We start from the raw sequence: 25,927 nt of genomic DNA on the forward strand, positions 1-25,927 counted from the left end.
GTCTCTCTCCTTCACTCAGAATAGCAGAAATGCAAGTTTAAAGTACTAGAGGATGTTTCTCACCTGTTGGAATGGCAAAGATCTCAAAGCTCCACATGACCCGGTGCTGCCCAGGCTTGGAAACAGGCAATTTCCTGGTGGTGGAAGTAGAAATTTGTAAATGCAATTTAAGGATTTGGTGACACCTATCAAAATGAAATATGCACATTCCCCTTACCTTCATGAATTTTCCCTAAAAATATGTTAGCATACCTACAAAATGACTATGTACAATGATTTCACTAAAGCATTAGGAATAGGAATAGAGTTAGGAGCCAAGTAATTAAGAAATTACTTACTGAGAGACTTATTAGCTAAGTTATGGCATATCCACATCATATAATATTGCATAACCATTAGAAAGGATAAGACAGCTATTTGGATGTGTATGGAACAATCCCTAATATATGCATATTGTTGAGTGAAAGGAATTCCTGCAGAACATGTGCTACCATTTGTATAAACAGCAACAATGATGCATACCTATATATGTGTGTATCTCTGTAGGAACTTTTACATATGAAATGGCTTGCATGTGCACAGACTATCTTTGGAAAGATACACACATGGAAAATAGTGGCGTGGCTGCCTCTGGGAAGGAGCACTGTGTGGCTGAGGGAGCCTTGTCCCTGCTTGCTCTTGTCCCTTTTGAGTTTTGTATCATGAGCTTATTTTCCTGGTTTTTAAAAAAGATAAACATTTAATTCAGCTGCCTGAGCTTCAGAAAGGAGGATCTTCAGGACAATCTCACCGCTGTGACAATGACAATCATACCCAGGCGACACTGGGCATGGTGCAGTGTGGCACGGGCCTGGCAATAAGGCAGTCTGGGACAGGCTCAGCTGTGGCCAGAGGAGGCCTGGGGGTGAGGTGGAGCAGGCTGGCTCAGAAGGTCTGGGAACCCCCAAATATACTGGGAATAAAACAGAGCTTTCAAAGTGCCAGCGACCTGAAAACAAATGGCAGTTGGGTCAAATCATTGTCTGACTTCTGCCTCTCACCCAGCAGGGTAAGATGATTGAGGACAGGAGTGGGGGGGCACCTTTTGTAGAGTCTGTAAGGACCCATGGTAGGAGCACTGAGCGGGTTGTCTGCTAACGCCTATGAGGATGGTGGTGAGGTGAGCTCCAGGGGGTCCCGTGGGCATCGCCAACACTGCCTCTTCTCTGAGCGGGGGTCTGCCTGGGGGCAGGTGGTATGGTGGAAAGGACACAGCATTTGTAGTCATGCTGACCTGAGTGTGAGTGTGGGTTCTAGACATATGAGAAATACAGTGTTAACTTCATTCAACAAGGAGGCTGATAGCCTGAGGTGGCCATATGCCGAGGTGGCCTACATGAGCACGCCCATGTGCCCATGTCGAAGCCTGTACTTGCCTCAAGGTTATGAAATTGAAACTTAAGGACAATCAGTCACATACAGCCAACTAAGCCACAGCCAATCAAATGGTTTCCTTTCTTTGCTTCAGCACCTCTTCTGTGTCCATTCCCTGGGCCCTCCTCCGCCCTTTGGTTTGGCCCTGACTCAGTGGAATCAATTTTTGCTCAAATAAAGTCTTAAACATTTTAACATGCCTCCATTTATCTTTCTGAATTCCAGTTTCCATCAGCAAATGGGGATCAACCTCGCTATCTCTCAGGGCCGTCATCGGGCTGGTGTGAGGCTGGGGCGGGCAGAGTTCTCAGCTCCTTCTAAATAAATGCCCATGTTGTTTGGTGTCACTAGGTGCTAAGGTGTCATCTCAGGGCTATGACAGATGGCTACATTCGTTAGTGAACTCCAGGCAGGTGGCCTAGGTTTGAATCCTGGCTGTGCAAATTGTAGGCTTGGGGATTAGGGTAAGTTACTGAACCTCTCTGTGTTATATAACCTGCACAATTGGGATAATAACCGTACCTGGCCCATGCAGGGCCGTGGTGAGGATGGAAATGAGATCTGTGCGATGCTGTTCGGCTCTCAACATTGAGCCTGACTTGGTGTAAACAATCAAGAATAGCAGCTATCGTTCTTGTCATTCTTATTCTTTTGAAACATCTTGATAGTATTTAGGCAGTCAGTTATTCATCTTTAAAAAGCCTGGTTTTTGGGTTGAACTTTTCCCACTTTTTTTGGACACACTGTGGGTGGTTCCAGAATTGGCCTCTCTAGTGTGGGCAGCTTCTATTTTCCAGAGATATGGATCAGGCAAATGGGCGAAAGGCACCCAGTTAGACTCAGCATTGTTTCCGGGGAAACTGCATCCCATCAGGCAGCGCCCAGGTGGTACCAGATCAGGGAGGAGGCACGAGGCCTTATTTCAAAGAAATAAAAAATCCCGTGCAGCTCGGAGAGGACCACGGCGCTTCCGAGTGGTCTGGGAAGAAAATGGAAATGAAATTCCAAAGACCCCAGTGTCGGGAGAAGCAGTGTATGTGTACGCCTGAGGGTGGGGAGTGGGGGGAGCTGAGCGCGGAGAGACCTTGGGCTTTTTCTGAGTCCAAGTACAAAGGAAGAGGAGGTGTGCTTGGGAAGTGGCCGCAGTTGCTGCTCTCCTTCCAGGGCAGAAGCATTATGGGAATTAGAAAAAAAGAGATGGAGGGCATCTCTAGACAGTGCAGGTGATGGTGGAGGACAGAGAGAAGGGCTTGGAGGGGTGTAGCAGAGGCAGCGCTCCGAAGAGGTGCCCGGGAGGGACCCCAGGGAGCGGGTTAGTGACGTAAGGTTAGAAAAGAAACTGATTAGAGGGGTTTAAGGCCAGCAGGAACTCTCGGCCCACTGCCCCCCTCCTCCCCTCCCCGGCAGCGCACCAGCAATGAGGAGAAATGTTTTGGGTGAGGAGGGCAGTGGGATGGAAGAGGGATCAGTGCTGGGAGTATATATTAATTTACATAATAAACCCAAACAACCCATCCCACCAAAGGATGTGTGGGCCTCTCTGAAGCCTCCTGCCCCCTTGACATTGTGTTAGAAGTTTGTGTGTTTGGGTGCTTTAGGGGCCCCTAGCATGTGTTTCCATCCTGTGGCTGGACCAGGCTACCACACAGGGAGGGACTGCTCCCCGCTGCTGTAGGCAGGAGCCTGGGCCCCTTCCCGCCAAGCTCCTGGCCGCAACCCTGGCGGACCTCGGAGGTGACCCCTCAGCCCTGTGTGTCTGCTGGGACAGCATGCGAGTATGTGGCTTCACCCAGAATCTGAAGACGCTCTGGCTACCCTACTGAATGGAAATTTAACCCGAGGCCTCTGGTCACAGAGGAGGGGAGCAGGCCCAGACCTCCGGTCAACAGCAAACCTGAGGCCGGCCAGCCGCAGGGACACTCAGCCCAGGCCTTTCCGGCGACCTCATATCATTCCGGAGACACAGTGAAGTCTCAGCACCTCGGCACAAGGAGAGACGAAATCGAAACAGGATCTAGGCCCAAGCCATTGCCTCATTAGGATTATTGTTTTTATTTCACCACCATCACATTTCAGCCCTGGGATGGCCAAAAGCACAAGGCCGCACGCCCCGGAATCTGAAACCGGGTTTGCAAGCACTTCCTCACAGCCTCCCGAAGTTTAAATATTAATTTGCCTGTAATTGGTGGAAAAAACAACAGGCAATTAAAAACGCTACAAAGCTGACTTTCTCCTTCCGATGCTCTCCCCTCCCTTTTCATTTCGCCACCGCCTAGAACTGGATGTAAGACAATGGGACCCCGAGCTGTGTGGAATTCTAAGCCGGGCTTGCCTTAAAGCTACAATATGGATTTAATTTATATGCAAATGCAAGCAATAAAAAGGCAGACACTGTAGAAATTATAGGGTTTCCCCCCCTCCTTTTCTTAGATGTGCAAACCCTTTCTCTCCTCTTCCAGCTAAGACCTAATTATTATTGGTTCCTGCTACCTTCCCTCTCTCCTCCTGCCCGTTCTGGGTATAAACTGGACCATTTAAGAAAAGCAATAGAATATTGGAAATAAGAGAAGGAGCATCAGGATAATTTCACAGTCTGACTCCCCTTCCTCCCACTTTTTTTTTTTTTTTTTTTTTGGCCTGCCCAGCCCTCCCTTTGGCCAGTAGAACGCAAAGCAGATCAAAGCCATCCGGAAGCCTTAAGTAGGCCAAAATGGGGCTAAAGTATGCTAATAGAGGAGCTAAATATACTTTAATCCTGTTATAATACAAGGTAACTGGGAGGCAGGGAAAGGGCCCTGTGGCTTAGGCAGGGGGCGGAGGGGGCTGCGGACCCCTGTGAGCCCTGAATAGAAGTTGCTTCCTATTCTTTCTCTGGCTGCGGGGGGGTTGGGGGGCGCTTCTTCCTCTGAGGCCCACACCAGCCCCGCCTGCCCCGTTTACTGAGTGTCAACAGTTGGGTGAGCAAGACTCCGCAGCCCTTAGATCAGTACCCTGTGACCCTCCACATTGAAGCCACGCCATTCAGCCAAGCCTCCCAGCTGTTGCCTGAAGGATGAAGGGTTTTTTTTTTTCTTCTCCTTTTTCCAAAGTGGGGCATGGTTTAGGCGAACACTAGGCAACAGTTTTAAACTATGTCCCGCCACCCCCCAGCTTGCTCTGCAGACCCCGGAGGACCTGAGCAAGGCTGGCTGGTCCGGCTGGACAGACAGACATTCTGGGCAGAGCTGAGGGGCCGGGAGGGGACACAGTCTCTCTGCCACCGCCCGAGCCGGCACCCGCCAGAGGAGCTTGGGGTCTGCGCTCCCCGCCGCTCTCTGGGCCCTGGGCCTGGGGGGCTCATTCCAGAATGTCAGGGAAGCGGTTCCTGTGTCGGCTCTCCCTTCTGGAGAGCCAGCGTCACGGCCCCGAGGACCCCGGAGACCAACGTGATTTTACAGCCGGCCAACTGCCGCTGGTCTCAGAAGATTACAAACAAAGGTCGCATTGAGGCCTGCCTCCCACCGAGCGGCTGGGCGTCTGAAGGGTGGTGTGGGGGAGGGGACCTGGGGCCGACTCCGTCTCCGCTAAGCACGAATTACATACTGGATACAGTAAGCTGTAATGCTGTATTTTGAGTCTGACTTAGTTTCGTGAGAATGTCGGTGCGCCCTCCGAAATGCTGAGCAATTCAATACCGCCAGGATCTGTTTGGTTTGCATGCAGGCACAGCCTTCTCCTTTTTCTTCTCTGGGTTACTCCTCATTCCTCTTCCTCCCTTCCTCCCTGCACCCCGTCCAGCCCCGGTGAGGTGCTCTCAGCAGCAGCACCCTCCAATCACCTGTGCACCGGGCTCTGCTTTAGGAAGTTGGTCAGAAAGTGTAGGAACAAGGAGGACCTAAAAACCTGCCTTTGGGCAGAGATTGTTTCTATCCTCCCAGACCTCCACTCCATGGTCTGTGGAGTGAGGGTCTCTCTAAGGCAGTCCCCATGCGCCCCTCAGGCCCCGCAGTCCCTGGGCTGGGAATGGACAGGTGCACGCGTGGGCCGGCAGGGCTGGTGGCACAGGAGGCGCGGGCTGCGTGTGCAGGGCTGGCACGTGGACTGTCAGCCAGCACGGCAGAGGGGTGCCGAGGGGCTGTGTCACTCAGGGCAGGAGAACCCACAGAATTCAACCAAAGAGAAAATAACGTTTGACCCTGGCTCTTCCCCCTTATTGACATTATTTGGGGCAAATTCTTAAGCCTCCGCACTGGAGTTATTTAACGTGTAAAAAGGGGGTAAGATTATCTGTTTCTCGGAGTTTGGAGGAGCTGACAGAAGCGGCGTGCTTAGTGTGGCCCTTAGAACCGGCCAGCAGCTGTGGAAAGCCGCCTCGCTCAGACTCACTCAGGGCGGCCGCTCCCACATGAGCAGGGAAGTCCCTTTGGGCCATGTTAATGCTTCAGCAGGAATCACATGCGAGGTCCGTGTGGAGCCAGTTCTCCCCCCACCGCTTTCCCCACCAAATAGGAGGGCCATGGTGTTGCTCGAACGTAGTTCAGTGCGGAGGCTGAGGTCCCGGGTCCCGAGGCGCACCTGAGGCTCTTTAACATCCTGCTCATCTCTGGCTCTGCCTCCTCCAAACACCTTCCCGGCTCCTGGGGCAAAGCCTCCATAAGCAAAATGGAAAATAAAACTACTTGCGAATGTCCCATCTGGCCAGTACTTTCCATTTCTCACTTGAGCAGAACGCCTCCTCCCACCACCCCCCACCAACCAAACAATGAATCTTGAGGCCTGAGTCATCATTTCTGCTTTTGCAACAACTCATAAATGGTTTTAATTATATGGTGTTTTTCCAAGTAAACAATGCTAGCAAAAGCGAAAACAACTCCTAATTTTTGTTGAATTAAGTTGGGGACAATCCAGCACCATGATTGCTGATGATGTCAGGGACCTGGGGTTTCCCATACTGTCCTTGTCCTTGTGCGAGCCTGCCTGCCCTGGGTGGTGGCTACAGGGAGTGGGAACCAGCCCCGAGACAATAAGAAGAGTGTAAAACGGACTTTGTGAGAGTTCCAGATCCCAGCTGAAGTCCAGGCGTTATTTTGGTAACAGTTTGCCAGGGGGAAAATATGCAACGTTCTTGGTTTCTACCGTAAACAAACAGTATTATCCTGACGACAGGGTGACCCGAGCAGCATCCTAGAGGACGCTGGAGCACTGGCGCAAATGTGAACAGCAATAGCGGATGGCTGAGCCACTATCCTCTCCGTCCTTTAGGTAAAGTCTTTATGTTCCACACCTTCATTAACATTTCCCTGCATGTCTCATTATTAGCTCATCAAACATTTATTATTACTTCAAGATAGATAATTAAAATTTTATACAGTTATTTCTCTGTATGAGAATCCGAGAGATTTCAAATTCCCCACCCTCCCCGGCCGTCATCTGCACCCTCACCACTGGGCCATAAAACTCGTGAACTTTCCATCCGATGTGCAGAAAGCATAGAGACAAAATCTGAAATTCATTTTGAACGGGAGCTTCTTTTTCTGAATAATGACTCAGCTATTGCATTTGTTAAAAAGGCAGAGAAAGAGTCGCGCCGGACAGTTCTTCTTCTTCATCAGATGAATCCCCGGACTCGTCGGTAACGTCACGAGAGAGACACACGGCGCACATGAGCGATGTTCTAAGAGCAGGAGTGGATTTATCAGAATCGAATACTTCCAGACAGCAACTGCCCGCAACTCAGGCAGCTTCGTGGAGAATTGCTCTCTTCCCAGGATGCACATTACAGTTAGGATTAGGAGCCCTGGTGTGGATTATGTGCCACACATATTGCCCCAGCACAGAGGTATCAAGTTCGTCGCAATTAGGGTGAGAGATTTTTTCCCCTGGAATTTAAGAATGTAGGTTGGTTTTCGGCTACGTATAGCTCCGGAGAGAATTTCCGGGTGGGAGGGATGTGCAGCCTTGACCAGCCCGTGGCCTCTGGTGTTTCGTGTGCTGTTTCCCTGCCTAGACCTGCGTGTGAGCGGAAAAATCTCCTGAGACCAAACCCGTGCCCAAGGGGCTTGACATACAGTTTCTTAAATTGCTTGCATTTCATTTTGGAGCTACAAATCTTATCATTTAACAAACAAACAAAAAAATTAATCAGGGCCAACCTCCAGGAAATTTAGAGTGCCTCACATTTCTTTTTTAAATATGCAAATCAGGAAGACGTCGATTTAGTCTGTCTCATTAATGAAAAGATGAATGTCACTTATTCGGGAAAAATACTAATGCTGCCCTTCAATTGCTTATCGCCCCCATCCAGAGAGGGGAGGCGGTGGGTTGCAGAGCCTTCTCTTCTAAACTTGCAGAAAGAGTGGTTGGAAAAGCACCGCTTGGCAAAAAAGCCCACGTTGGGGCTTTTCACACACAGAAGCCTCAGGTTGTAGCGCCGGTCACGGTGTCTGAGAGAATGTGTGCCCTGCACTTGTTATTCTGGGCAGTGGCTGAGCAGACAGGGCAGGCACACCTCAGGGTTCTGGGCTGTAGGAGGAGCCAGGGCCTAGTGTTTTTCTGGTTAGTGATGGTGTGTGGGTACCTGGGTCTGCCCTGGGACAGTTGGCCAATGCTGCTTCTGACCTTGGATGCCCACTCACTGACTTAAGTCTTAGCCAGTGGCAGCCACACAACTGCGCTGCGGGGATGTATAAGCATGGGAAATGGGCCTGGCATGTAGGAAAAGACATGGTCCTTGCCCTCAAAGAACTTTAATTCACTACTTCCTGTAGTGCCCCTGCTGTGTTGAGCAAATGAAGCAATGCAAACACAGGCCTACTCTAACTTGCTCTCACAGGGTCCGGTAGAGACGGGGAGCTCAGGAGGTATGAGCAGTTTGGAGGGTCCACGGTGGCTTCAGCGTGTGGGGCCTTTGGTGATAGCTGAGCAGGGGTGAAATGGTGGGAGGCGCTGGAGGACGCCTGATGCACACACCTGGCACAACATGACATTCAGTGAGCCTGTGCTGAACCACACCACGGCTCTCCCACGTGAGGGGCTGGGACGGCAGGTTCGACAGCAGGGTGGGGAAAGTCCGGCCAGCAGGCGTATAAGGCTCGAGAAATCATTTGGTCTGGCCCTGCCCAGGCATTAGGGGTGAGTTAATTAAATGTTTGAGCAAATATAGCAGGCTAATTTTTAAGCTGATTATTTTGTATGGCCAACGAACGATGTTATAAATATCCAAATGGCCCTGGGCAGAGAAAGTGTTCCCCACCCCATTCCTAGAGGGTTATCTGTTAACAGAACAGACCAGCAAATATCAGGATAGTCCACCACCACTTGAGGTTTCATTTTGCATTTTCCTTTCATTCTCCTCTTACTGGGGTGGCATCGACCAGCCAGTGAGAAATGCATATGCTGCACACCCAGACATGGCCTGACACTGAGCAAATCTGAGCTCACCCTCACCCCAGCCCCGTTAAATTGGTTTGATCAGCCTGGTGGCCTGGAATGTCTGAAGTCTTGCAAAAGACACAGGCGTGTTTGTTGGTGGGTCTCGCATACAGTCCCAAATTTGACATGGCTCAGCAGTTGCTAGGCTATCTCTGTCTGCTCCTAGCACTGCCTCTGTCCCACCGCCCACCCCCCTGCCATCCTGGCCACCAACTTAGCAGAGGACATACTAGTATGTATATCTGCTTGACCCCTGTAGACATCATTTAATTTAGAACAAAATCTTGATTTTAATAATGAAGTGAGAGTTGACCCCTTGGAAAAAGTCTTTAAAAATAGAATCGGGCACAGAAAGGGAGTGGACTGACAACTCTCAGGGGGAGGGAGGAAGGGGTGTGGGAGTGCGGAGAGAGACTGGACAAAAATTATACACCTATGGATGAGGTCAGTGGGGGCAGTAAGGGCAGAGGGTGGGGTGGGAACCAGGTGGAGGGGAGCTATGGGGGGAAAAAAGAGGAACAACTGTAATAATATGAACAATAAATATTTATTAAAAAATATATGTACAAATGCAAGGTGGGGGGTGAGGGGAAGTCTGCCTTAGGAGAAAGCAGGACTGGTCTGGCCTTGAAATACCAACGGTGTGATTTTGGACAGATCATTGAATCTCTCTTGGATTTCTGTGTGCTTTTTAGGAAATGACCATTAGTAATGGATGCCATGAGGAAAAAGGAAATAACCTGAGTTCGGCACTTTGCACAGAGCTCGGGATGAAGTGGGTACAGAGTAGCTGTTATTATTTTCACTCCCAACTCCCACGTGAATCCAGTGTCCTTCCTCTGCAGCTCGCACAGCCAAGTGCACCGCAGGATCGCACTGCTCATGGAGCCCGGTATTTGCTCGCACGGTGATAAAGGTCTAGAACAGGCACTAGAGGTCTGGAACAAGGCCAGGTAAGTATTTTCAATGAGTGAAAGTACATGATCAGGATGCAATAGGGAGTGGTGGGGTCTGTGGCAAACTGGTGTGCCCTTTCCTTGTCTCATGGGGAAGATTTGGCTCAGCCATTGCTAGGCATGAATGTAGGCCAGAGTCTCAGGTTTTTCAAAAGAAGCCACACTTTTGTTTTTAAAGCGTGAAATTAGTTGGTAACTGCTTAATATTTTTTGAAAATATGGCCCAGGCTAACGCTGTGTGTGCCAAACCAAACAAGTCTGTGGGCCAGATGCAGGCCTCCATGTGTGACCTCTGGCCAGAAACTCCGCTTTGTTCTGGACAGGCAGGAGGCAGGGAGGGGCCAGGAAAGGCAGGGCTGGCAGGAGCTACCAGGCACTTCATCTCGTGTAAATTGCTGCGAAGGCCTGTGCCAGCTCTCGTGGACGATTAAATGCGTGTAGCCCAGTGCCTGGCGGGTGGCAGGAATTCCGCGTTATTGGTGTTAGGTCCCACAGTGCCTATTTTCCCAGCACCTCATAGATTGGTGATAGCTTTGGGGACCACCTCACTTTCATGTTCAGTCTCCATGTCAGGGTTAATGTCATGACCTAAGGAGCATCATTATAGCTTTGGCTACAATCTATTTCTCTCAATACTTTTGCATTATTATTTTTGGTTGACATAATCACACTTGAAGAATTTTATTTTATTTATTTATTTATTTATTTTTAAAGTATATGTTTTATTGATTTTTTACAGAGAGGAAGGGAGAATGATAGAGAGTTAGAAACGTCAGTGAGAGAGAAACATCAATCAGCTGCCTCCTGCACGCCCCCCACTGGGGATGTGCCTGCAACCAAGGTACGTGCCCTTGACTGGAATAGAACCTGGGACCCCTCAGTCTTCAGGCCGACACTCTATCCACTGAGCCAAACCCTTTAGGGCAGTGTTTCCCAACCTTCTCTCATGATGAGAACATATAGGTAAAATTGTATACTTAACTAGTGCTCTAAGACAGATTTTATATACAGAGCACTAAGTTAGGTATGCAATTTTACCTATATGTTCTCAAAAATTCTAGTTTAGCACTTCTTAGTTGGGATTCAGGAATCTGTGTTTTAACAACTCCACCAGGTGATTCTCATCATGAGAGAAGGTTGGGAAACATTGCTTTAGGGCACACTTGAGGAATTTTAGTACTACAAGGGACTTTTGAAATAACCTAGTCCCACCTCCATAGTCATAGAGGAGGAGACTTGACTTTCCAGAGAAGTCCAGTGACTTACCCAAGGTCTTCCAGGAGGCTGCTTGGGTTTCTGCCTTAGGTGTGGGAGGGTGTAAGGTTGCAGCTCTGTCTTTGCTTAATCCAGGGCCAGGCTAAGAGCTTGTCTGACAAGCACCAGATGGGAAACATTACACTCTCTGGGTCCAGGGATTGGTGGGTGGCTCACACTAGTTTTGATGTGAGTAATGGGACTTGATGCAGAGTGGGGATTAGGAATTGGGTTGAGGGCGGAAGGGAAATGTAGAGGAGCTGCTAGGAAGGGAATTGAGCCCCGAGTCTCTGACTCTTGGAAAGTCCCTGTCCCTGGACCTGCTTTATTTTTCTGCACCTCCTAACATCGCTTCACTGTCTCCTCCCAGTAGAGTGCACGTCCCGCAGGGCAGAGCTCTTTGTTTGGCTTGCTGCTCAGCAGAGGCTGTGAAGCAGAGCGAGCACCCACAGTGTTTTTTGTATGAATAATAGGCAATGTGTGCTGATGCACCAATTGTCCTCCTTCACGTATAGGATGGGACCAGACACAGCTCCATTTATGCCCGAGGTACGCTAGGTAATCTGCCCACAATGACACTGCTAGACAAGACCCAGAAACCAGTCCCTTGATTCTTAGTATGGAGCTCAGTCCTTCATCACTTTACACATGAATTCTACCGTCTTGGCAACACAACTGTGACTGTTGCTTCAGTGCTTGTGGGTGGAAGGGAAGCGTTGAGCTAAGAGCTTACAATCTAAGGAAAAATTGTCAGAGATTCATTGCTAGAGTATCATATTGCTGTGTCTTGGAGTGGTTGACACTGAGACAGAACTTGTTGTACTCAAATAAAAATGATCCCTCCTTTTATCCCCCAAACCTTGTGTGAGTTCACGCTCCAGATGGAAAGTAGGGAGTGTTTCCTGAGGGAGGAAATATGGTGAGATTCTCAGTCCTAACCTGGTGAGCTCCAAGGAAATCAGAGGGATCCCTCCATTTGCAGACTTACGGACTCACAGGGCTCAGAGCTGAATGGACCTTGGAAATACCATTTAGCCCTGTGCTTTTCAAAGAATGGTGCATACTCGCCTGCTAGCAAGAGTATGACCATTTTATATTTTCATAGTTACATATTTATATTAATGTGTAGTAGATAAAAACAACAATTTCATTAATTCCATCATTTCAAGTTCTTGTTTAGGGGAATGCTTGTAAAAAATGTGAGTTATTTAAGAGAAGTATAGGGTTAGTTAGAGGGTAGGGATTGAGAGAAAATGGCTTTTGGTTGGCTGCAATGCCATGCAGATTTATGTGGCTACCATTTTTATTTACTTTATTTACTTTACTAGAGGCGCAGTGCACAAAAATTTGTGCACTTGTGGGGAAGTTCCCTCAGCCCAGCCTGCCCACTCTCACAGTCCAGGAGCCATCAGGGGATGTCCTTCCTCCATTGCCAGGGAAACCCAAGCCTCCTGCTAGCTTTGTGGCCTCAGCATCTTGGTTGGGTTAATTTGCATACTCACCCCGGATTGGCTGATGGGCATGGCTTGTGGGTGTTGTGGAGTGGTGGTTAATTTGCATATTACTCTTTTATTAGATAGGATAGATTATTTTGATTAACACTTCTAGTGGAGAGCCAAACATCCTCTCCTCAGCTGACGAGCAGTGGCCCTTTAACTGCAGTAGAAAGTAAATGAATAAAAACAATTATTCTGGATGAAAATTGTTATAACTGGTACTTAAGATCAGAAAAAGTTCTTTATTTATGCTTGATGCTTTAAGAGGCTACTGTCTGCCCCAAATTCTGAAAGACTTTAGGATAGGCAGTATATAATTATTACAATAATACTAAGTTTTGTAGAATCATTACATTTGATAATAAAATTTTCCTGTTTAGTAAAAATAAGAAATCCTGTTGGAACATAAATGCCTGATGTTTGGGAAACAATTTTGTAGCTGAGAGAGAAAAAAAAAAATCTAATAGTACCCTTACCGAGGCTGCTGCTCAAATTGGTGACAAAGCTCTGACTTGAGCCCAGGCCTCTGACTTCTAGGCCAGCCTCAGCACAAGGAGGGGCAGCATCTTGCCAGCCTCCCCAACAACATTATTCACACCTGCCCTTCTGCTTCTGCTCTGTCATCCCTCCATCTAGCACGTGTGTCCTGGGCAGCAGCAGCCAGGTGCTGGGCGGAATAGAGAAGTTGTGGAAGAATTATGTCATTCTCCCTGTTGCCAAGGAGCCTGCAGTCTATAGGTAACACGAGGTGCTCACGTGAATCGGAGTGATCGCCATGCCCTGGTGATCATTATGATCCCTTATTTATAAACCATATGCACCTCTTTTTGTACTAGTGTTGAATTTAGGATAAAACGCACAGAAATTACAAACTGATGAGAGTGAACTCAAAATAAAGTAAGTTGTATTTTTAAATTTAAAAAGTTTTTATCAATAGGACAAAAGAAACTAAATTTAAAATGAATGAAAAACAAAGGAAACTGAAAACACTATAGAAACAAAAGTTGGATGTGATAAAGATTCAATAAAGAATACTTTTTTAGTTTTTATAAAACTAAATTTTAATTGTTTTTGTTAATAGAAAAAAGACATTTTATCCTCACTCAAAAATATTTGTAGTTTTTGAGCAATTTATTTGAATATGTTTTAATGTTGGTTTAACTCTTTGTAGTAAACCATTGGATTCAAAGTTCTAGTTCTAAGTTCAGTTTTTTTTTTCTTTTTCTTTTTTAAAAAAATAATAGTTGTAATGGTTCTCAAAGCTGAAAAAAGAATCTTTACAAAGACGTAGAATGGAAGAAATGCAATGCTGGCTGTGCTTACTAAATCAAGATGCTCATTTTAAAAAATACCATCCAGCAATTATGCAAAGGTTTTTATTGAAATTCATTCAGTCAGCTAGTCAGTTTCCATCTTCCTTAATGTCAATTCTTGTAAACTAATCAAAAGCTATATTTTTAACAAATGGCTTCAAGATCCACTGAAGCTCTTCTTTTGGAAAAAATTTAAATAGGTTAGGAATTGTTTCCAAGATTTTAAAGTGTGCAAATATTAGAGCTATTTTTTTTTCAGGAAAGTATTACATATATTATATATTATCTCAAAATCACACAATGATGGAAACACATCCAAACATCTGGGCTCAAAGCACTTTTACTACAGCACACATTACTTCGGCAAAAACAGTTATTTATCACTCACTGTTAAAAAGTTATTTTTAACAATGGAAAGGATAGACTTAAAAATTATGACTATTTTAGTTGTTACACTATGACAGCCGTTTCATTATAAAAAGCCCAGGAATTTTAGAACTCATATATTTTTTTTAATAGGAGAAAAATATATAACTTGCCTTAAAATCAATTACCTCTTAAAAAATACTTTGCTGTGAGATAGCTTACAGTCGTATGGTGGTACAAAAGATTGTTCAGTCCACATATCCTTACAAAGTGTTGTAAACATTCTACCACTTAACATGATGTTATCCATAGATCCCACATAAACTATTAATTTCACAAGATACTAAAACAATCCGACAACTGAGGAGCCACCATCACTCCTGCCATGTTGTGAGCCAGCGCTGTCCCCTCTGAATTCCCCACAAACCTCGTACACTTGAGAATCTGACTTAGTAACTCCATGGGGGCAATGATACTAAATCCTGAAATGGATATTTATAAAGTTTGAGTTACTCTTTAGAGAGATAATAAAGAGAATACGCTTATTTTAATAGATACTAGAATTTCTTATTTTTCCTCCACACATCCTATGCTGGAGGTGATTAAATTGGAGAGTGATTCAGAATGAGATGCATTGTAGAATTATGTGGTGTGGTCTTTGAGGAGAGTGGGCTGGAAAGTCAGGAGGCTCCATTGAGGAGGTGACTACTACTACTACTATTTCTCCTTCTTCTTCTTCCTCTTCCTCCTCCTCCTCTTCCTCCTCCTCCTCCTTCTTCTTTTTCTTCTTCTTCTTCTTCTTCTTCTTCTTCTTCTTCTTCTTCTTCTTCTTCTTCTTCTTCTTCTTCTTCTTCCCCCTCCTCCTCCTCCTCCTCCTCCTCCTCCTCCTTCTTCTTTTTCTTCTTCTTCTTCTTTTTCTTCTTCTTCTTCTTCTTCTTCTTCTTCTTCTTCTTCTTCTTCTTCTTCTTCTTCTTCTTCTTCTTCTTCTTCTCCTCCTCCTCCTCCTCCTCTTCTCCTCCTCCTCCTCCTCCTCCTCCTCCTCCTCCTCCTCCTCCTCCTCTTCCTCATCCTCCTCTCTCTGGTTCAAACTTAGACAGAAAATACCTTCCTTTCCTGAACCTTAAGGTTCAGGGTCCAAGGTTCTCCAATTTACACTTAGTCAACTGAAATCCATCCATTCTTTCCAAGTCTGGGGGATAACCCAGGGCCTCCTTGGTGCTCACTATCCAGGACAGGTTTAGACTCCTTGGTTCTTCAAAGTCCGAGTTCAAGATGGTGAGGCCCTAGATGTAGAGAGAGATGGGCTTCTCTGGCTGGTCTTACATCTGCCTTCTTAGCTCTAGTTTTCTCTCTGTGCTTCCTCCTCTTTCCAGAAGGATCAAGGTGGGAAGGTCATCCATGGAAATCTTATTAATGTCCTTGAGTTTTTAGAACATTAACTCCAGTGTTTCCCTGAAAATAAAACATCCTCCGAAAATAAGACCTACTTACAGGTTTCCTTCTGAGTGAAATATAAGGCATCCCCCTGAAAATAAGGCCCCCCCAGGCTCTGTCTCAGAATGAAAATTAATTTACTGTAAACTGGTCGCTAGGCCCACCCCCACTGGCAACTAGCAACCAATGACTTTAGGCTGAGTCCTGACATCACTGCTGTGTGGAGGCGGAGCGGAGGTTGGAGTGAGCCGTGAGCGCAGGGCGGGAGAGAGGAGAAGACTTTCACAGATGCCTGTAGAAGAACAGGAGGATTAGAGCTGACTGGATGCAGCGAAAATGGTGAGTGCTGGTCTGTCTCTGGTGACACTACTTGATGCTCGCGGCCGCCCTCATGATGACTGAAGGTTCTCAGTCAGTGGCAGACCCTGCTCTAGCCCACATCCAGGCCCCAGCAAGCCCAGTGATAGTCCCCAGGCAGGCCCCAGGGGGTAAATGTCTGATAAAGGGGTAGGAGGGATGTCTGGTGAAGGTGTTCAGTGGCACAGGGGTGGGGGGAGGGGGATCCTTAAAATGACACAGGAGGATCAGAGGGGGCAATCAGAATGACACAGGAGGATCAAAAGGAGTTACTAAAATGGTAACCCCCCTCTGATTCTTCTGTGCCATTTTGATTCCTCCTCTGATTCCCATATGTCATTTTAAGTGACCCTCCCTTCCCCCACCTTGATACCCCAATTCCTTTTTTTTTTTTACCCCTAGAAATGAGCGCAAAAAGAAAAAGCTACTCTGTGGAGTACAAGAAAGGAATCGTGGAAGACTCTTGGGGCCAAAATCTTACTGCTTTCTCAAAGAGATGTTGACTATCCCATTGGTCTGAAAATGGCGAGCAGAGTATGGCAACCTTATTGAACAAGTGGACAAGGGAAATGCTAAAAAGCGCAAGTGTGAATCAGGTCGGCAACCATTATTTTCTGAGCTGGAAGACCTGATCTGTGAATGGGTTGTTGACAGGAGAGCAAAGGCTTTGGTTGTGAATAGGGCTCAGATTCAAGAATTTGCCCTTGTAATGGCACCACAGTTTGACATAGCCCCTAAGACTTCAAAGCATCACAACACTGGCTCGATAATTTCCTTCAGCGAAATGAACTGTCTTTAAGAAGATCTACCAGTACAACATTGTTTAGGTTGGAAGATACTCAAGTTATTAAACGAGCACTTGCATTCAAGTCCTTTATTGATGATGCTGACTGCTCTAAATACAATCTTTCCAACATGATTGCTATGGATGAAACTGCAGTGTTTATGGGCCAATCATCTCAAACAACAATTGAACAGTGGGGTGCCTCCTTAGTGTACATTCCCTCCACTGCTTACAAAAGTGCACGTGTTTTCTGTATTTTGGCAATTCGTCTGGATGGCACTAAAATCCCACCTTTAATCATTTCTAAGGGCAAGAAGGAAAAGATTGAACGTGTTTTGGGCATTTTTATTCTTGAAACTGAAAAAGCCTGGGCCACACAAGCAGTTATAAGGAAGTGGGTCGATTTAATGCTGCCGCTTGTTATGCGAGGGAGCCAAAGAGGTCTGCTAGTCTGGGATGCAGTCAGCACTCACCGTGCTAAAGACATGAAGACATTTCTTCACGAAAGAAAAATAGATCAGATAATGATTCCCACAGGAATGATGGCCTATCTCCAGACTCTTGATATTGCAATAAACAAGCCATTGAAAGACAATTTGTGCATGGAAGTTAATGACTAATTTGAAAATAGAATGGAGAGAAATCAGCGTGGAAACTTCATGAAACCTAAACTGCAAGAAGTTGTGACTTGGGTGAAGAATTTGTGAGAGAAAATCACTGACAGTTGCATTGCAAATGCACTGCAAGCAGGCTACCTTGACAAGAAGTACTCATTTAAAGACAGTGCTATTGCTTGCTAAACATGAGAGATTTGGTCCACTGATTCTGAAAGAAATGGAGTCACAAGAAATTCACCAGGAAATTCAGGAATTGGATTGTTATGATGATGTTCCAGAAGATGATGACATGATTGTCATTGAATAAATGAGTAAATTCTTGATACTGTAGATTCACAGTTTGTCTGGTTTGTGTTAACAACTACCGTACCACCGTACTGTATACAGGTAATAAATTTCCTTTATTTTCATTTAACAATAAATGTGTACTGTATTCTTCTTTATGGAAAAATAAGACATCCCCTGAAAATAAGACCTAGCGCATCTTTGGGAGCAAAAATTAGTATAAGACACTGTCTTATTTTCAGGGAAACAGGGTCATTAATTCAATTTCAAGCATGTGCCTGCCTGTGTGGTAAATGCTAAACAGTCAATGGTGAGTGAAGCTATCATAGTCTCTGTTCTCCAGGAGCTGACAGTCCAGAGGGGGAAGTTCATGTTAAACAAGTGGCCACATACATTAGTGTATGGTTATAAATAAGATCAGTGCTGCAAATTAAAAATCTGGGTTGGGTGGTGGACAATCATAGTGGTGAGGGGTGGGCACTAAAGATATCTCTGAGGGAGAAACCTTTGAGCTGAGGCCTGAGGGACGAGTAGGAGTTTCCAAAGGAGACAGTGGAGGAGGAAGAGCATTGAGGTCAGAGAAAAACAAATGCAAGATCTTGGAGTCAAAGAGATGTGTGGCTCAGGCACAGACCCAAGAGCTGGTTAGTGTGGCTGAGCTGGGAGGGTCCTGGAGAAGATGCAGAGGCGCGCAGGGGGCTGAATCTCAACTGGCCTGTGGGCAGTGATAATGAGCTTGGACTTTATCCCAGTAGAAATGCAAAATGTTCTAAAACCCAGGAGTGACATGACCAGACTGTACATGCAGAAGCTTACCCTGGCTGGGTGGAGTGAAGGGAACAATAGAAGAGCAGACAGGAGGCTATTGAAAGCTATTTGTAATAGTGACTTAGAATAAGATAGTGTAAGAGCAGACAGGAGGCTATTGAAAGCTATTTGTAATAGTGACTTAGAATAAGATAGTGAAGGATCTTAGAATAAGAAGAATAGGATGGGAGAAAGATATTTGACATTATAGCCCAGGAAGCCAATATCATTATCAGAAGTGCTGGTGCACAGCGGCAGGGAGGCCCGATGCCTTACATGGGGTGGGGTGGGGGAGCTGCTCTTACATATCACAAGAGCCTGTTGTTATCATTTTTTCCCAATTCAGTTCAGTGATGTCATTTGGTATTTTGAAGTCAGACAAGGTAACTATATTTGCATCATAGGAATGAGCAAGTGCTACAAATCAGGACTTTCTTTTCCCTGGACAGTGAGTTATTAGACATTTACCAGCACACCTGAGCTTATGAGTACCCCTGGTTTACTAGCACATGGCTAAGAACTCACTCTTAGGGGATGGCATGTTGTGGCTGAGGATTTGCCAGCAGACAGCCTGCTGCCTCCCTTGGCACTGAATCAGTCCTTGAGCTGCCACCAACCTGGGCTGCATCTGGCCAGGCAGAGAGTACACATTTGAATACACTGTGGCTGAAATCCAGCAAACATTCCTAAGCTGCTGCTATCTGCCATGGACAGTGCTTGGCACAGGGCAGGGGTTGGGTGGTGGATGAAATAGAGATGAACTTTGTCCCATCTTCTCTCCCTAAACTGGGAGGGATGAGCCTGCTCCCCAGGAAGCAGAGTGCCAGGCCCCCATGGTAGATTCCGAAGTGAGGTGTGAGCAGTGTTCTCTGGAAGGTCTGAGAGAAGAATGACTCATTTTCAATGAGGGGATAGAGCCATGTTCCCCGAGAGTGAGGCACTCAGAATGGGCCTTGAAGAGTGGGATGTTGTCAGAGGGAAGAGGAAGAGGGAAGATAATTCCTCTCTAGGAAATAGCACAAGATAAAGCCCAGAAGCAGGAAAGCATGAGGTGTATTTAGGGACTAAAAACCAAGTGTACCCAGGAGTATTAAGTGTGTGCATGTATGTGTGTGCATAAGCATGTGTGCGCACATGCGTGTATGCATGCCTGTGTGTTTCTGGGAGGGAGTCTTGAATGTCCCAGTGAGGCATTTTCATGTTTGCAAGCAGTGAGGAAACAGAGAGGCTCTGAGCAGTGACTCAGGCGGGCAGCAGTACGACAGGGGGATGTCACTTGGTTGACGCATCCCCATCTGTGCTCCAGCATTTCACAATGTACTTGGGGGTATCCTGTGCTGCTGGTCTCAGTGCCGTTCTGCTCTCCTCTAACAGCCCTGGCACATGTACCAGGCTCAGGCACACCTGATGGCCTCCGTCAACAACACACAAGTGCCAAACTCAAACTGCACCTCTGGCCTTCAGTGAAGATTCCTCCTGGGTCACAGCCTCGGGACCGCCAGAAGGTGGCACTGTGCCGGTTGCTGATGCCTTGAACCTCCAAGATGGTGGGCAATGACAGAGCCTGGCAGGTGTTCCCTAATGTCCATTTCTGAATGTCCCCTCTTCCCTGATGCCGGGTAGGCAGAGGACTCAGAGCATGGGCCACACGATGCAGGAGGGAGATCATAGTCTCATTCTATCACGTTAGCTCTGTGAACTTGGGCTGGTTCTTTCACTTCTGTGGGCGGTTGTCAGCAAGAAAAAGGAGAGTACTAATGCCAACTTTTGAAGTTGTTGTGAGGGCTGAGGGCTCATGACATTTGTAAGACACTGAGAGTTTAGTGTTGGACAGACCTCATGCTCCTGAGTGTGAACTCAGCCATGTGGCTTCGTAGTCTTAAGCCCCAGTTTCCTCAAACAGGGGTACTTACCACTTTCTCTTAAGGTGGTGGCAAAGGTCCAACGGGATAATGTTTGCCATATGCTGGGCACAGAGTCAGTGGTCAACTGATGGTGGCTGATATTGTTGTGTTGTTTGTGTTAAGGTGTTTAGTGGAGTGGCCTGTGTGGAGCAGGTGCTCAGGAATGGGAGATTTCAACCAGCCTGGGTTCGACAGCACATCCTAATGGAGCCTGGTTCTGTCTCTCTCTGGCTGACCAAGCCACTGCTCTGCACTGGGCCTCAACTGCCTCATCTTAATATGAAGGGGTTAGACTCACGTTTCCCAAGATTCCTTGGATGTGTTTTCCTATCTGACCACCAGGGACAGATCTTTTCCTTGGCTAATGTTTGACCCCCCAGCTCTGCTGATGGGACGTGCCACGTGCAGTGTCAGCGGACGAAAGGGAGATGCTGTGTTACTGGTGCTTCCCTGGGAGCTCAGCTCCTCTGAGGCATGCAGCAGGTTTGAGAAAAGGTTGTGATGAACGGCTGGCCCTCCTGAGGCAGGACAGTACTGCTGGTGGCATTGCTACTCCATGCAGAATGGAATACAGAGAAGGCAATTTGCTTAGCATTCCAGCACTTACATTATCCAGCCGCACCTGCAATGTTGGCCCTGCTGGTTATGCTCTCTCCTGGTAGCCAGTGTTCACTCTATCTACTCCTGACTTCAGTTCTGTCAGGCTGATTCTCCTTTAGATCCAGTGACAAAGGTTCTTCTCATATTGACCAAAGTCCAGTAAGTCTCCTCAGAGCCATCTTTGAACTAGGCCTTGGGCTTGGGCCCTGTCTTAGGCCCACTCAGTGTAGTGGTAGCAAAAATTATTCTAAATCAGTTTAGAGAAGATCTTGCACCCTTGTTACCTGGGCAAACTCCTCATGCCCCACCCTTGCTTTCTGGTCACCCTGGCCTGTCTTCAGCAAGAATCCTGTCAAGTTGGTTTAGCAGGGAGCCCCTACCTGATGTCTCCTCTTAGCCATTTTCCACCCACTGAGCCCCTCACGCTGCTTGTTGGCTGTTAATCCCAGCTGACCATGCTGTTTTCAGAGTTGGGCTCAATCTCTTTCCTCTGTTGGGATAGTTCTGACTCCTGTTGCAACAGTCCGGACCAAAGCCTTCCTTACCATTTGGAAAAGCATCAGAATAATTTTTCTTGAACCGCAGCAGGGTGAGGAGCCACCTTACCTGGAGGAGCTTCCCGGAACAAGGCACAAATCCCTTTCCTCAGTGCCCAGCCCAGGTTTCCTTCAGAACCAGAACGACCTGGATGCTGGGCATCGGCGGCATCTGCCTCACCACTTGGTGCCAGCTCTCCCTCTGTCCTCACCGCACGCGAGTGCCAAGGCTCCCCCTGCTCGTCCTTGACACCTTCCATAGGCACTGTCTGTACTCAGCTCACCACCTGCTCCGTGTGGGACCCCGATGTCAGGCCCTGCCAGTCTCCAGTTTGCTGTGGTTATTTATTCTCAGTTATTCTCTCTTCCTGGCCCCTTCAGACCAGTGATTTATCGGGATGGTCCATCCAGCTTTTGATGCTCACACCAGGCTGAAGTTTCAGAAATCTTTGAAACCTCTCCAACTGATGGCAGTGGTGGCATCTGTCTGACTGAATCCTCAGAGTGTGGACCTGAGGGCTCCTCCCCGGAGCCTGCCACCTCAGCTCAGACTCCTCGGCTGGTCTGGAGACAGTTCTTGAGGTGGCTTTGAGAGGAAGCATGACACCATGAACTTGTGACCAGGCCCTAATCTCACCTGTCCGTCCAAAGTACCCACTGAAGGTGCTTGGCAGGATGCTGGCCAAGCCTCACAAGGCTACCATAGCCTGGCCTGGGCTGTGCACATTAACCCATGTGGCCCTGGCATGAGCAGCTCCTAGGCCCTTTTTCTGGAACCTCTGTTGTTATATCCAGTTCCTGCTTGCTGGGACACTGCACTAGTATTGTCCAGTGCTAGTGTTCTGACTCCAGACCCTTGAAGATCTAGCTCTGCCTAAAACTTACCTCCTGCCAGGCCACAACCCATACCTCACCCCCTTGCCCCTGCCATACTGAATGGGCTGCAGGTCCCTGTGTGCTGTGCTTCCAGATGTCCATATTGCTCTCCCTTCTCCTTGCCTGGCTAACTCCTACGTGCCCTTCCAGCTTCAGCCAGGGATCACCTCTGTTAGGCCTCTCTCCTGATTCGATTCTCTTTCTGCCCACCCAGGCTAACACAGGCACACCCTGGCACCTAGATTACCTGTACTAAAGCTTCATGGTACTCACCTTTTCCTGAATTATTTCCCAGAGGACACTGAGGACCCTGCTCAGGTACATCGTGCAGGTTTGTTGAATGAATAAAAGTGCCCTGCCCTTTACTCCCGGCAATGGGATTCCTGTTTCCTTCCTTCCATGTGAGGGGACAGTGCTCACAGCATTCTGCTTTTCTGAGTCCACAACACCTGCCTTTTGTTCTGTCCCTAGAGCTCTGATTCTACCCATGAACCCAGCAGGCTGATGGGCCTTGAGCTCAGCAGGAATGAGGGAGACAGACACAGTGCACTCAGGTTAACGTCTTGCCTCCGTGTTGGCTAATGTCCAAGTCATCCAGCAGATGGTCCTCTGATCTGAGCTGAAACAAGGAGGAAGGTTTTCCAGTCCCTCCTCCCTAGCACTTGCCCTTGACACAAATCTAAGCCACTCTTGCTCCTACTTTACATGCCCAATGATTGCCCCCCTCTGCCAGCAAACCGTTAGCTGGACTCCTGGTCTGGCCTCCATATATAATACCTTTATAACCCTTCTTCCAGCTACCATGTGCTCTACCCACAGTTCACTATTTCCTCAGAGTGTTGTAGCTTTTTCACACCTCCTGGACTTTGCACATTCTGTTCCTTTCACGAGGAATGCCCTTCCTTCTCTGGCACTTGGCCCGAGTTGTTTGTTATCTCCTCCCATGCAGTTGGCCACTCCCTCACCAGAGCCCCCTAAGAGTTGAGTCTTATACTTACGACCCCATTTACTGAGTTTTGCTTTAGTTGTTTGTCCGTACTTTGCGTCACTGGAGATGAAGATGTTGCCATAACTTGCACAAGTCCCCTCTGCCTGTCCCACCCCTCCAGGCTTCGGATATTGTGTCTGACCCAACACGGCAGGTCCATAAGAAACACCTGGTGTAAGTGGCTCTCCTTTCCTGGCTCCAGTTCCGCCCGGAAAGTCTTGCTCTGTGACATGCAGCCCGAGGCAGACAGCACTGGCATCATCCACCTATCCGAATCTGTGCTTAACAAGATCCTCTGCGGATTTATACACACACAGGCAAGTTTAAGAAGCACTGGCCTACGATTCGGAGAGTTCCTTATGTCTGGGCAAAATCTTCACTGCTTTTAGCTGACGGCTGGGACAAAACACACTGCACTGGCCCTTTATCTTCCCGGTGGCTTGAGAACGTTTCCTTGCACCTTCACATGTCCTCAACCAGAATAAATGAGAGCAGTCTCCTTAATGTGCCAACCAGCAGGTTCTTCTCTTCTAATCAAGACCACATGCTTTCTGCGACTCCTTCTGGAATGTAAAAATAACCCTTCTACCAATTCCTCCTCCTAGTAGCCTTTTCTCTGTAGCCAAGTTAATTCCAAATAGAACATCTGGAAATTCTATTTTGTTGCCTAATTTAAACCAGACTAAAACCAATCTGCATAAAAGTTTATGAACTTTCCGGGGCTTCACACCTTATATTTCTCCATCTGCAGAAGCCTGCAATGTGGAGGCCAGGAGTAGGAAGGATTTGGCCATCTCTTCCTCCAGGGCTGGGGGAGAGTGTTTGTGGCTTTGTGAATTGGGATAGGGAGCCGGCTGGTGTGCAGTGGGCGGGAGAGGGAGAGGGAGTGAGGGAAACCGATAGAGCTGTACTTTCTGTGCGTAAGTAAACATGCATGTAGAGGTCCTTTAACCTTAAGCTGAGGTGGTGGGTGGCCGAAGGGGGCTTGGAGGAGGAGGGGTGCCAGGTGAGGGAGGAAAAATGGAGGGTCAGGCAATGGGAGAGGGAATGGGGAGTGAGGCACCCATCACTGAGAGGTGCACTTCAGCAGCTGCCCCTTGGAGCCAATGGCTCAGATTCACAGGTGAACTGGGTGGATGGAAGGGCAGCCCAGGAGTGAGGGGCAGGGAGGAGACAAGATATTTTGAGTAAGAGTCAACAAATTCCCAATGAAAATGCCAGGTTTTTTTATTTTAGTAGAAATTGATCAGCTGATTTTAAAATTTATGTGAAATAGCAAAGCACTTATAGCAGCCAAACACTTTTTAAAAAAAAGAATAAAATTAGAGGATTCACAGAACCTAATTTCAAGATGTACTAAAAAGCTAAAGGTTTCGGCCAGGCATAAGGAACTCTTTGAATATTCAGCCAGTGCTTCTCCAACTTCCCTGATGGAGGCAGTGGGTCTGAGGGACAGGATGGACATATTGATGACCGGTCAGGAAAAGAGACAGGGAGGGAATTTGGTGGTTGGCAGTAGGGGGAGGGCAGGAGGAGCAGGCTTAGCTCGGCCTCCAGGGTGGAATTCTGGAACAGCACGCTGTGACACCCATCTCAGGAGGCTTCTGCCTCTGAGGCCTCCAAGAAGTTGCTGGACCCAAGTATCAGCTGGAATTGCGAAGCTGCCTCCACCCTCCCACAAGTCTCTTGATACCCAGGAGGCTGAAAGAGGGGCTCTGGAATGCTGTTGTGGAAAGGCCTTGCTCTCCTTGACTTTCCTTGGCACCAGAGAATGGGAGGAGGGGGAAAAGAGAACACCCAAAGGAGCCCGCACTTCATTTCTGCCTTCTAAATCTTTTTTTATTTTATTTAATTTTATTGATTTTTTACAGAGAGGAAGAGAGGGGGATAGAGAGTTAGAAACACCGAAAAGAGAAAACCATCAACCAGCTGCCTCTTGCACACCCCCTACTGATGATGTGCCCACAACCAAGGTACTGGAATCGAACCCAGGACCTTTCAGTCCACAGGCCGACGCTCTATCCACTGAGCCAAACCTGTTTCGGCTGCCTTTCACATCTTGACAGAACCTAGATTCCTTCATATACATCAGTTGTAAAAGACTCTGGGAAGTGTATTTCTCAGCTTTCCTCTGCTGCAGTATAGGAATTTTTTTCAAGAGAGTAGCCTGGCCAGTGTGGTTCAGTGGTTGAGTGTGGACCCATGAACCAGGAGGTTGCAGTTCGATTCCTGGCGAGGGCAAATGCCTGGGTTTCGAGCTCAATCTTTGGTAGGGGGCATGCAGGAGGCAGCCAATCTATGATTCTCTCTCATCATTGGTGTTTCTATCTCTCCCTTCCTCACTCTGAAATCAATAAAACCACATTAAAATAAAAAAGGGAGTAAAGGAGGTAGAGAACCTAAGTCATAACATCCACCACTTTTCAGGATTCTCAAACTCCAGGTGACTCGATGGGTGTGTGCTTATTCAGTATTCATCTTTTGATGCTCCTGAAAGCCAGAGTCCAATGCTAGATGCTGGAGCTGCAGGT

The 25,927-nt window shown here is 47.4% G+C and overlaps 1 protein-coding gene across 4 annotated transcripts in view; it reads left to right on the forward strand.

Annotated features, from left to right (window-relative positions):
* Positions 1-25,927, forward strand: part of LOC311626611 (uncharacterized protein) — a 249,313-nt gene that overhangs the window by 24,159 nt on the left and 199,227 nt on the right. For 2 of the 4 annotated variants that reach the window (XM_084892237.1, XM_084892239.1), the window contains exons 3-5: positions 6,559-6,654; positions 9,669-9,776; positions 13,166-13,267. In XM_084892237.1, the coding sequence (XP_084748363.1) occupies positions 6,623-6,654; positions 9,669-9,776; positions 13,166-13,267 (242 nt within the window). In that variant the 5' untranslated portion in view covers positions 6,559-6,622. Of the gene's footprint in view, positions 1-6,558; positions 6,655-9,518; positions 9,777-13,165; positions 13,268-25,927 lie in introns of all 4 variants that reach the window. The other 2 variants (XR_014795733.1, XM_084892238.1) reach the window with 2 other exon arrangements.

The sequence above is a fragment of the Pipistrellus hanaki genome, assembly GCF_964339955.1.
Source record: "Pipistrellus hanaki genome assembly, chromosome: 8".
Taxonomy (NCBI): Eukaryota; Metazoa; Chordata; class Mammalia; order Chiroptera; family Vespertilionidae; genus Pipistrellus; species Pipistrellus hanaki.